General features: G+C 43.2%; 1 protein-coding gene across 1 annotated transcript; it reads left to right on the top strand. All coding sequences in view use genetic code 11, as the record gives it.

Annotated features, from left to right (window-relative positions):
• Window positions 1–121: 121 nt before the first annotated feature.
• EGR_03588 (hypothetical protein) lies at window positions 122–3,694 on the top strand (the record flags this gene model as incomplete). Its single annotated transcript, XM_024492837.1, has 1 exon — window positions 122–3,694. The coding sequence occupies one exon, from the start codon at window positions 122–124 to the stop codon at window positions 3,692–3,694; it is 3,573 nt and encodes a 1,190-aa protein (XP_024352720.1).
• Window positions 3,695–13,289: the final 9,595 nt, after the last annotated feature.

The raw sequence follows: 13,289 nt of genomic DNA, 5'->3' as shown, positions 1-13,289 counted from the left end.
TGCTGGTGTCCAAGTGGCTGACATTTTAAAACAAAAACCCAGAATTGTTGGCAAAAATCTCCAGGTGTCTTTATCAGCATTCACTCCTGTAAAATCTGTGGTAGTGGACAAGGGAATCCAAATGTCGCCATTAGCTCTTAAAACGTCAATCATTCAATGGTGCTTAAAGGAAACGACACCTCCATCCCAAATCATCCATGTTGAGGAAACAAATAAAGTTTTTGCCGCACCACCACCATCGTCACAAGTTGCTAAAGTACCAATGACAGATAAGGAATGTGAAACTGTAATGAACTTATCGATGTTTGACGCAGATGTCCAGGTTGGTATAACCTCACCGCCGACACCACTCAAAATAGGAAAGAAACTACAAGTTTGTCCGGCACCCTATAGCATTTTGAGCGTTCAAACCAGGGAAGAGACTCCTTCTGTGATCGTAAAACCAGTTGCACTAGGAAAGAAACTTCAGGTATCCCCCCCACCACTTGAGATATCAAGTGTTCAATCAACCCTCCAAGTAGAAAGCGTCCCACAGCCGCCTATAGTTAAAACCGAGGAACCCCGTATAGTCTTCGCAGCCCCTCCTTCTCCTCCAACAGTGACAATGGTAGATGCAGAAATTGACGCCCTTGAATTAGGGCAATTATTTGGCGCTTCAACACAGTCAAGTCCTGTAACGTTTGCGGATACAATGAAGCCACCGGAGAAACCACTCACCTGCGGGAAAAAATTGCAGGTTGACCTACGCGCTGATTTAGTTGAGAGTAATGTTCAGACGGCTGCCATAGTGAAACTAGAAGTTGTCCGTGTTCAAACAGAAACCGAGCCAACAAGAAGGTCCATAACAAACAGCATGTCTACTCAAGCGAACAATGTACAGCAGCCTGAAACACCAGCTACATATGGCAAGAAAATGCAAGTTGATTTGCGTCCGCCAATGGACGAGAAGTCGGCACAAATAGAGCTCCCGTACTCTCTTAAAATGACTTCTGTGCAAACTGAAATGGCCGCTCCAACACCAGTGATGATACCACAACCAGTAAAGGTGTCTCAGTCACTATACTCGGCTCCACCAAGGCCTAATACTGAAGATCGAGGTATCGATGCAAAACCTTTACCACTAATGAGCATCACTGTAACTCAAGCCGATGCACCAAGCCCGACCATTTCCCACGTCCAGTCTACGTTTCATCAGCCCGAGCTCACAGTATCCAAAGTCCAAATGTGCGATTTTGACTGTAATCCCTTGTCAACACTGACGAGTAATATGACCACACAATCGGAAGAGGTGATGAAATTTGCTAAAAAAATGCAGGTGAAACCGCCGGCAATGGAGATCGGAATAAGCCAAACGACCTGGCAAGAGGTGGATGTTCCTCCAATAATCGGAGTGAAGGAGGCACCGATGGTTAGGTCTGCACCGCCGCTGCCGACGCAAGTTTCAATGAAGGATGCGGCCACCGATCCCTTGTCAAGCAAACAATGTACCAACGCATTTACTCAGGTTGAACCTGTCCCTACGTATGGAAAGAAGATGCAAGTTGTGCCTCCAGCTCTATGTAGCTGCACCTGTCAAGCAGTCCCAACTGAGACTTCTGCACCGTCGCCAATCATTAGGTCCACCGAAGAGGCCGTAAGAGTGTTTGCTGCACCGCCAGTCAAGGCGCTGACAACCGAGGATAAGGCCTGCGAGCCGATGTTCAAAACACCTGTGAACGACGTCTCGCTGCAATACGATACATTAACTCACAAGCCACCCAGCCGCAGCGTGCGAATTCAAAAAGGTGTTGGAGCATTTGAAGGAAAGCGTGTAATTGGTGTTCAGTACAACGCACCTGAGCCTCGTCGTTCACCATTATCACCACTGCTCTCTCGCAATACGAGTGGAATTGAATGGGGTGTCCAGATCCAGCCTACGACATTGGTAGGAACTACACAAACCCCACCAATGGAGACGTCCGTGGTCTTCACTACGTCCAAGCCCGATGTGTACTCCAGAACTACTCAAGTAGACCTGGAGCAATATAAGCCCATGAAGCAAGCAGATCTCTTTTCGACTGCTCCGATTCCGGCAAGACAGCCACAGAACCTCTTCTCCTTTGTGCGTGAAACCAAAGCAAAGGTATCTTCACGCCGAATAAGATCTGGGTCACAGGGTCTGATTCCTTACAAAACTCAAGTCTTTAGTCCCTCTAGCAGTCTTTCTTTAAGTGTGCCAGCAATGCTCAATGTTCAAACTGACGCTCCGAGCCCTGCTACGATTGCTGACTGCTACGGGTACACAAATCGCATCGCTGCCTCACAGGTGCCTCGACGCTACATCAGTCGCTTCAGATCGCCTACTGTAAGAGGTTCATATGATAGGAGAAACAAATCTATGGAAAATATCTACTTTAGGGGTTCCCGAACCATGCATCGCCAATTCATCAGTGATAGTGATCTCACTATGGGTAACAGACGGATGCTGCAGCAAATGGAATTGGAGGAGCGATGTGAAGAGTGCATTACCCAGTGTGTGCGCCTGATAGGTTACGAAAAAGCAGCCCAAATGCTGATGGATGCAAGGTTTTGTACGGAATTCGGCCAGCACGGAGATTTGGAAGGCGACAGCAGAAGAAGACATCTCCAGAATGCCCGAACGCAGTACACATCGACAACGACAATCTCATGTCCTTACTGCTGTCAAGCCAGTGTGCGGGAAGGCGAAGGTAGGACACGGTGGCCTTCCGGTGCAGGCGAGGAGGAGTTTTATAGTGGGGAAGACGGATATGAGTGGGACTCGATGCAATCTTCTTATGGTTCCGCAAAGCACGGCAGCTATAGGTGGGTCTCGAGGACTCCCGTCATCAGAGTTATGCAAACAGAACCAACGAGTGATGCTGTGGATATGCTGATGAAGAATCGAGCACTGAGCGCTTACTGTAGTGACTATGAGCTGCAGCAGAGTGGAATAAATGCAAATTTCGAGGAGAATGCAGCCTTTACCTTTGTGGCCTGGAAGACAGATCAACAGGGTGAGGACAAATTGGAATTGGACACTGTGGGCAACCTCCTTAGGCTCACCCTGGTCGGAGCTCGTGTGCCAGGAACAGGTGAGGTGATTTCTGCTGCTGATGCCTTCTACCGCAGTATCCTGCGTGTTATCTACATGGACGATGAACGTGGTGTCATTATGCCCCTTACAACTGCAATCAATGCTAATGCAGTGATAGTTGAGAAGCGCTTCTCTACGGGCGTTGGTATTGCCTTCCACCATTCCCCTCGTAAGTATCCCGTTGAATGCACAGCCGTATGGCAGACTCCCAACATGCGCCGACGAACATACCGCGTTAATTACATCCGCTTGAGTGACAAAGAACGCATTCCAGTCAGCAGGGCATTGGAGCAAGGCATAATTGACAAGTATAGTGGTGAGATCGTCGGTGTGCGGACACTACCAAAGGCAGAAATGGGGGATCCCCTCCTTCAGATGCGAGAATCCAGTGTTGGCACTGGTGATACTATGGCTCGCAAACAACATCCCGAGAGGTTCAATATTCGTGAGGCCATTCTGAATGACATTGTCAGCGTGGATCTCATTCAGCCGGAAATCATTCTTCTGCCCAGTTCCGAGGCGGACACCGCAACACACAGTCGACGACGTGAGGGAAGCGTCTCACCCAGTACAGAAAGCAATTCGGATTTGGAGGTCTAGAGGTTCTTTCATTAACAGATTGCTATCCTAGAACTATTTCTACTTTACGTGCACACGCCCTTTTGCACACCTACGCACATACATGCTCACATGGGCACACATGGATGCATATGGACTGACAGGAACACAGTCACACACACCCACACGCGCTATTAGCCTCCCTCGTCCCCATCCACTGACCTGGTGATTTCGAGTCTATTCATCCTCTTATGTATGACTGAAACTTTGTGAAGAAATCCTTTAATAACTTTTCTTTCGTAAAAACCGTTTTCAAATCCTAGAGTGACTTGTTGCTTACATAAGTTGTACATGCTTGAAGGCAAATTTAAAGCACACGAAATCTACAATCAATTATCTTTAGCTAAGGTGAGCAGAAAAGGCAAAAGATTACTGGTTAGTGGTAAAGGCCACCGACGGATGGAAAAAAAGGTTTTTCGTGGTTGTTCATACAAATGTCTAGGTGAATGCGTAATGGCTTATGAGTAGGTACTCAAGAGGAAAAAGGGATGAATACAATATCCACAGACTTCACACGCGACAACTTGGAACTGCATAATTTGTTGGGCTTTGTGATTCGAATAATCGGTAAAGTGCTGCGCATTATGGCACTTAGGCTTGCAACTGTTGATAAGTTTACTGCCAAAGTGTATTCGACAAAGGTCTTTAATTCTGCATTATGCCTGATTCAACACAAAAATATCCAACAAACCCATCGTATGGCTAACCTTCAAGCAAGAATTCATATAAGTTATTTAATTGAAACATCTGAATTCCGATTTACTGCTCATAAAAGTGCCTCTTCACTCTACTTTTCCGTTTTTCTGCGGATGCTGTGGCGTCCCGGCACTTTTTTGAAGACGAAAGAGGCGATAATACTGGGCTAGAATACGAATTGTCGGTGGAGAGAAGGGCTGAGAAGGAGCTGTTGGCATAGACCGAACGGCAAGCCACCCAGCAGAGGTATAAAAATGGAGTTTTAAGTATCTGCGAATTCAAAACAAAGAGTCAAATAAATCATCAAAGCAGTACACAGCCTTGTCTTTGGCATTCCCTCGGTCAACCTCCTACGCAGGCCATCACAAAGTGGTTCGTGCTGTAGTAATCCACCAAACAACAGCGCCAATCACCAGCTTCTTTTTTGGGACCGATATTGAAGGAAGAGGATGGAGAATATGCAGGACTTCTTGCATGTCCTTCGGTAGATGTAAGAATACTGCCCCGAAAGTAGTCATTCAATAGAGGACGGGGTTTGAAATAGTTTCGTGAAAATAAGGTTCCGCGTCTGCTCCTTCTTGCCACTATCCTCTCACGTCAATGCTACCCATTTGTATCTCTCTGGGTTCTATTTAGCTAGTAAAGAGATGGAGGAGGTATTGTGTGTTCACTTGATTGACATCTTTATACAGGTGCCCTACGCAGCTTCGTAGTGATCTTTTTTGAACTGGATCACTGCTGATGTGGCTTCATTTGTTAAAACCATTCCTATTAAACACGAGACTGGGGTATTTGCAGTTGGTAGACGTCATTTTCAACCTCTGTGTTAGAGGCCGGTCCAGATTTTCCCATCATAAAACCGTGAAAGTTTAACTTTTATTGTAGGAATTCAGGGCAGTTGCCCTTAGGATCGAGTTTGCCCTCCTAGGCTGCCAATGTAGACTCCCTATCTTCCCTGAAGTTGAAGGAAATCATAATACTGAGGTAGAGTATGTATTGCCGACCCAGAGCAGGGTTGACGGTCTACTGGTACAGTCCAAAGGTGGGTTGTCTAAAAGAAGTACAAAAGCGGAGCCTTAAGTGCTTGCTTAACCAAAACGGTCTTAAACACTTAAACAAAGTATTACAGTCTTATTTTATCGACCATATTGTTTACTAGAGATGGGAATTTAAAGTAAATTACTTGTGAGAAAAAACAGACTATAGTAATGAAATTAGCGACATTAAGTTGGTGGAAACTAAAGGTAAAAACAGCGTATAGCACACAACTAAGTGGAAAAAGAGGCCAGTAAACGTAGCTTTACGCAGAAAACGCAGTAATCCCAATTACTTGTGAGTTGATGGCCTCCTAATTATCACCCATTAGGATGTTAGGCACTCATTAGCAAAGCAATTAAACTTGTAGACACATATATGCACTTCTAAATGTGCAGAAAAGATAATTGGGTGAGTAGTCTGAGTGAGATGAAAGGGCAGGTGATGAGGTTACCAGTGACCCATCTTGACGACGCAAAATTGAACTTCGAGACAGAGTGGATGCAACAACTCTGGAAGGTGTATCAGAAGGCTAGCCACTTGATTCTCCCCATTATGATAAATAATTCCAAAAAAAGACCAGGAGACTGAATTCTTTTTTATCCCATTTATAACTGCTTTTATTTTTGTTCCCTGTGTTTTCGAATGTCCAAAGGCTTCCCCGCTCTGAGGTTTGGAGATGGTATGGCATTGGTATGGTATTGCGGATTTTGTTCTTTAACTGAGAAACTTATATCAACCTAATAATTTTTGTGAGCCCATTTTCCACGTGCCACTTTCTTGGGACACCACCTGCCGCTTCTTCCTCCGAGAATCATGGTAATTCCCAAAACCTAAAAACCCCGCCGTTGGAACTGGCGCTATAAGCGCTCATCTTCCAGCAGTAAAAAATCAATTTCAAGTCATTAGTGAAAGACAATTTCTTCTATAATACCAAAATCCCAACAAATACTTGATATTAAGTTCTTTTGAGAATTCCTCTTTACTTCAGCACCTTCATCGACCTCCCTATAGAATATGATGCCGTTTTTGAACAGGTTCAAATTAAAATTGTGTCCATTTGACTATTCAGAGGAGTATGTTTTGCCTCTTCCGCGGAGTAAATGCTTTAGGTCTTCACTGTTGCTGGATAGCACTTCTAAGAGCAGTAGCTATTGGAGGCACAGCTGTCAGAAGCAACTCGTTGACTCGCAACTGGCACCGCAGCTGGGGCCTGTAGGAGCGATTATTGACAGATAATTGGTTTGCGGAAGAAAAGGGTAGAAAAAATGCCATTTTTTGAATGCACGTAATCCATCAAATCGCCTACATTCACATTCTAGTCGGCTGTAATTTTTGTTTCACCGCCAGTTGGTTCACCAGGGAGATGAATTCGAAAGATCATCGTGGAGCATTATAGTTTAAATGTATGTAAAATTACATGTGACGCACTAAAATATAAAATGTTTACGTTGTTAAAATGTGCTGGAGTTTAGTAAATCTCTTCTTTTTGAAGTAAACGCAAGTGTTCTCAATCCACAAGATAGCAGCTAACAGTTCTAATTCATCGGAGTCCCAATTGCGTTACGCTTCACTTAATGTCAGAAGGAACACTTAATCACACAAAACTCTGAACATCTTTTGTATTGAAAAATGGTGGTATGAAGATAGATTTAAATGTTTTTTTTTGGGGTACTCCAAGCCGTGGCATGAATAAGACTACTTAATAGTCCACTAGGCACTTGAGGCGTTTGACAAATGGCGCATGACATTCACGAGATTGAGAGCGGCTCATTGCCAGAACCACTCGGTAATGCCTTGTGATCGCTCTGTGGTAAAATGTGAAGTTTTTTGTGATAAATACTGTGATATTTGGCTCTTCTAAATGCGTATTTCGGGATTTTATTTATCTAAGGCACTAAATTCTTGTGCATCCACTTTTACTTTGTTATAGTTTATCCTTTTAAACAAAATAACGTATTATTTTATTTGTTAATTTATAATATGAGAAATGGTTTCTAGTAGGCAGTGAGAGAATTCAAAATAATGGTAAAAAAAACCTCAATGTGTTCTAGGCATTATCGTCCATCCCGGCACATCAGTCTATTTCATGTTGGAGTTGGAATGGAATCATCCTAACAGCAGAAAACAGTTCCGAAGGAGTAAACACTATGGCCTGGGTCTGTAGGAAGTCTTGTCTCATCTAGCTCGGTCTTCCCCTACTACTGGTAACGTTTGTACTCTAATATTTAAGTAACTAGAGGTACGTTGAAAAGAGAGGTTCGTCGAAAAAAGCTGTTTGCTCCCACTGCCCTCCTGCCTAACATAAACTTTGACTAGATATTCAATGTGCATTGTTAAATTCTCAGGCATTCAAGGGGATTTCGTTTGCCAAAGACCTACGCTAATTGCCAAGGCAAGGGAGGTCGTCCACCCCTGAAGAAGAAATCTCGGTCGGCTTTTTTACCTTTCATAGACTACTGGTCAGATCAGGTCCCAAGTTTTGAGTTTCTTCAACTTATTATGCTAACGATTGTGGCAAATTGTGAAGTAAATCTTGCTGAATGGATTAATTCAGGTAGTGGTATTTGCCATACTTGTTTGTTTGAATGTACCGTTTAGGCAAGAGGCGGTTAGTAACTACGACTTCGTTGACAAATCGGACACCATGGGCGCCCAAGGAGGAGGAACTGCCGTACCCTGAACACGCTCATTTATGATACCTGTACCCCTTTATCTATCGCTGCCCTATAAAGCATGGCTGCATCCGACTCGTCTCCCCATTCCATGGGTGTGAAGGTTGAGGTGGAAAGGAGAAATGCGTTAAGGCTACTGCAGGATTTACTGCCCTATTTGCAAGAACAAAGCCCATTAGGCTCACGACTTATCAGTATTTTAAAATAACCTCCAAAAATACTTACACTGATTTATGGGGATTTAGCAATATTACATATGGCAACAAATTTTTTTCATTTATTACGAATTTTGGGTGTAAAACCTCAAACTTTTTACATGTGAATTGGGTTTATGACCTCGACTAAGTGAAATAATGAGATGTCAAGCAAGGATTTTGAGTCATTCTAGCACTTTATCCAAAAAAATTTAGGGCATGCCATACTGAATGCCGCGATTCCAAAGGAAGGGCACATCAATGGCATCCTTGCAAGTATGTAACCCACATAAGTTGACTGAATTGCGGATAAAGGCTACCTTTTTGAATAGAAAGCAGTTACTTTGATGTTGGTGGTGTGTTTATTCTTTTGAAAGAAAACCATCTCTTCATGAAAGCAAATTTGCTCAATTCCAGTTAGACTTCTCCTGTAATGGGTGGGATGTATTGTAATGCTTGGATTGCCTTATTAAGTCTACGCTTTGGTTTTGGGACCACCTGAGGCCCCGTGATTGCACTTCTGCTGGAGGCCATGACTTTTGAGCTGTCTCAAAAATGTGTGTTTCCTGTAGGTGGGAGAATTTGTGATGACTCCTAGCAGAATGGTTTTAATTGACGTATGTCTTCGGCAACTACCTCATTCAGTTTTTCTGCAGGAATGTTATTAACAACCAAAGCGACACTAAATGTGAACCATCTGGGAAAGTTTGTTGCGGAGTTGTCTACGGTACCCGCATGAAGACATCAGTGAAGGGAACACGTGATACTTCTTTTACCTCTCTATTGGCTGGACTAAACAAAGATGGATGTGGTTGGGCAGCAGTGAAGTGAGAAATAGGTGGTGAGGAGGAATAGACACGATACCTTATCCTCAAGAACCTTTTTCAACCCCGTCCTATGTAGAAGGCTCGGCTATTCAGCCAGTGGTCTTACCACTAGCGATAGGCATACGTGACGGTCTGCACATTTCCCTCTTTCCTCAATCCAGTTTCCAAACAGGACGAAATTTCAGATCTGTTGGAATTGCTGAGAGGGTTTAATGACTTTGGAGTTAAAAATCTCAGTTGTACCCAAATTCGATGACTGCAGCGGTTAATGGGCGAAATTTTTTTGCAGCACCGACTCGACAACACCGTGCTGGTCGACGCGAAAGAAAAACCAAGGTTAGCGCTAGGGGCGGTGCTCGGGAGCAGGAGCTGTATAATACCTTGATTGCTTGTTAACTTCTTTGTTTTGGTCTCGTGGGCACTTGAGGCGCCACATTCGTATTTTCGCTTTGTGTCATGTTCTCCGGGCCATGCTAGCAACCTCCCCGCCGTACTGCACGTCGGCAATACCCTTTTTGGCCCAATATTATGACGTCTTTCGTCTTCAGTAAAGACTCCTGGCATTACAATATGTCTAAAAGAGCCTGTCATTGTCTCCGATGCAAATGTCAAAAAATGCAATCTCAATTACGTTGTAACTAATGAACGAATTGTGGAAAGGGGTTTCGTTGAGCTGCTTGCATGTAATAGAGCTAACTCACATACTATCAAATGCTCCACATTGTTGTCAGATGCAAGCACTTTAATCCTTTATCTAGCTAAATTACACTTCCTTGGCACCAGCACTTTGCCCTCCCTAGTAATGCCATAAATATGGCATGTTCTTTCATACTCTTTTGGGATCCTTGGTCTGTGACAAAAAATTGTTGATATGCTTTGCATACGAAAGAAATTGAGCAAGACACAGTGATTATATCCGTAGGGTCTGCGATTTAAATACGCTACGGTACAGAGTTACCGTAAAGTGAATCAACCAAATGCGCATAACAGGAATGCATGGGTAATTGGGCATTTGATAAGATAATAAAAAGAGAAAAAGATATTTACAGTGATTGCAATGCACGTTGGTTTGAATGTGCTTTTCAGGCGAGAGGCAATCGGAAAATACGCACTCCGTGATGGATTGGACGTCATCGACCTTCGAAGTGAGGGAGAAGACGTACTCTGAACAAGTCTAACCGTGATACCTGTATCCCTTCATCTATTGCTACTACACAAAATGTCTTCGTAAACTCTTTCACTCGTTCTAAGGCTTTGAAGGCGGAGGTGGAAGGGAGAAATATTAAACTCATCGCAGTGACCACGTTGCGTGAAATCACTATTGGCGACTGGAGCATTTCATCTCTCCGAAATACATTGAAAGTAAAAGTGGCCAAAAGGGCGCTTGAGTCCTTTTCAAGTGGAAAAGATATTAATGACAAGGTTCACTAAAAGAAGGTTGCGCAGCAGGAAACCAATTCTAACTGTTCAGCTAATTTCCGCCTGGTCACATTGTTTTGGTTTTATGTGAACTGTGCAACTGGAGGAACTATTGCATTTCTTGAAATGCTATTTACGGACAGGCTTGCGGAGCCGATTTGAAATGTAGATGTGCTTCTCACCTCCAGCACTCGATGAATTGCACGAATGCATTTGCAAGTGAGTTCGGTCCACTTGATGGTTTGGTATTCTGGTGTGTTTCTAACTTACAATGCTGCACAAAAGCCTGAATAAATCCTCCATCTCATGGAGGCAGATTAGATACTAAGAAATTCTCCTTAGATATAGAAACGTGTAAATGAAGGCCGTCTTTTGTTTAACAAATCTGCCCTTGCATGAACAACCAATGCGTGATCGCACACGCAAAGGGTTAACGCCGGCTGCCAGGATCAGTTGAGGTCCTGATCAGAACACCAAAGAGGCAAAGACTTCAGCAATACTGGGGTACTCGGGGATCTCCCTGCTCTTGAGTAGTTATTATCTACTTGAATGACATTTGAATTTTAAATAAATGGCTATTAAATTTTTTGGGGCTGAATTTCCCGGCGCAGGTGTTGTGCAAATCCATACGGCAGGATACAGTGAACCACTCTGTGGGATTTGCTACATCTGAAACTTCGCGTTGCCTTATTCCATCTTTATTTTATCCCAGATGACAACTTACTGGCATGGAGATAATTTTGCCTTAAATGAATGACTTACGTATGTCTACATGTTTCAAAATACCTTATCTTTTGAAACTTAATGTGTTAGCTCTTGTTTAAAACACCTAGACGATCTTTGCAAATTGTGAACTTTAGATTAATGAAGTCTAAAGATTCCATCCATATCTAACAACAAGTCTGTCATATCTTTATAGCTGCTGAACTCTTTGCGAGATCCAACTGCGACGGAGAGAAAGCAAGGCAAAAAGAGGGCGGTACTTGTCTTACAGGGGCATGCACTGTAGTACAGGGTCAACTACTGATCAACCCTCAATCAGGCGGTAGGTGCTTGGCCTTATCAGGTCCTTCCTCACTCTTAAGTGTTCCAGTTGGGTGGGTTGAGTTAGGCGAGGACACCGCCAGCTCGACCGTGTGGTGCGCACGCACGTGCGTACGTGCGTGAGTGCGTCCGTGCGCTCATGTCAACCAGGTGATAGTTTTTTGCAAATTATTCATCTACCAATCGCGCCGGATTGGATTACGCTAATTCCATTCGAGAGCATTTATTTGGTTGTTCAGACGCCACTTTCTGTCGAAAGTTATAAACTTAATTTTGCCATCCGGTTCTCAGACGATTGAAGGTAGTCTTGCCAAAAAAAGGGGTATAGCTTTCGGAAGTTATTGTTATTCGACACTCGCAATCTTATCAGATTTATTGGTAGAAGGAGACATGAGTGAAGCATTACATGGGAATAAACGTCAGAGTCATTAAATGCTTGTGTGCTAATGGTCTGATTAGCATTTTCGTGCTTCGAAGGCATTCTAATAATACTTTCTCAAGAAGAGAAGTGCGTTTAGCTGTTGAAGTGGTTTAAGGCCTAGAAGCACTTTAAAAGCCGCATTTGCGCATGTGAAGAGAGCATGACACAGACACTTTAGTGAGTGTTCCACATGATACCACCACAATGGTTTGGCTGATGACAATTTGATCAGTTAAAGAAGATCGTTGATTCGAGGAGTAACCAGTAAATGCCATCCCAGACTACGTCCATTCATTGTTGCAGCTTTGTTGTAGACCTTTGGTGCTCCTCCAAATCAATTTCTAGGTGGCTTAGGCTTTCACAATGTGATCGAAGTCCGTAAAATTGCCCGTGAATTTACTTCCTTAATTTGAAGTACGGAGCAACTTAGTAAATACAATAATAGAATGTGCAAAACCCATGAATGGTAAAAAATAGCCTATTTTGTGGTATGTCCATTCGTAGTAAACAACTTTTACTTTACGCTTTCAAGATCATTTCATTTCACAGCCAGTGTCAACTTTTTATTAGAAATTCCATCTGGAACAACAAGGTACCGCGCAATTTTGATGACTGCGAAAGAGAGTAACTGCCGTGGCACACAGTGAAGCTAAAATGTTTCACAGACAAGTGAAGGCATCAAATGCCATCAAACAAGACTTGTTTTGAGGCTGCCCTGCGGGTGCTTTGCGGATGCGTAAATCGTGAATAGGCTGCAGTATCAAGACTGGTATCCCATGTTGAAATTCTCAATCAAAAGGCCATCACAAAATTTTCCAGTAGCTTAAACGAGGCTCCCGGTATCAGATTGCATGACACAAATAAACTCATTTGCCTCTACAGAACTTTCAACGCTTAAATACCTTTTTTGGGTCGGAAAACTTGGACACGAAGGCCCAATTTGAAAAGATGTCAGGATAGGGAGCAAGGAAGGAATAATTTTTTGGATAGAACTGTATTTTGTTCTCAACGTCTTCTAGGCTTCTTTTTAGTTTTCTGAACACAATGGAAAAATTTCACAATGATGAAGTATTAATTGGCTATTTTAATGGTGCTTTAGCTTGCTTTCATGGAAACGTTTTGCTATCAGGACAAATGATGTACAAAAGCTCAGAATAAACAGGCACTGCTGGGGAGGGGGATCAGAAGGGACAAAGGACCCTAAATTGCTTAGCAAACTCGATTAATTTATATATATATATATATATATATATATATATATATATA

This window comes from Echinococcus granulosus, assembly GCF_000524195.1.
Source record: "Echinococcus granulosus chromosome Unknown EG_S00019, whole genome shotgun sequence".
In the NCBI taxonomy this organism is placed as follows: Eukaryota; Metazoa; Platyhelminthes; class Cestoda; order Cyclophyllidea; family Taeniidae; genus Echinococcus; species Echinococcus granulosus.
The sequence above is the reverse complement of the archived record's forward strand: the minus strand, read 5'-3'. Positions and strand labels throughout refer to the sequence as shown.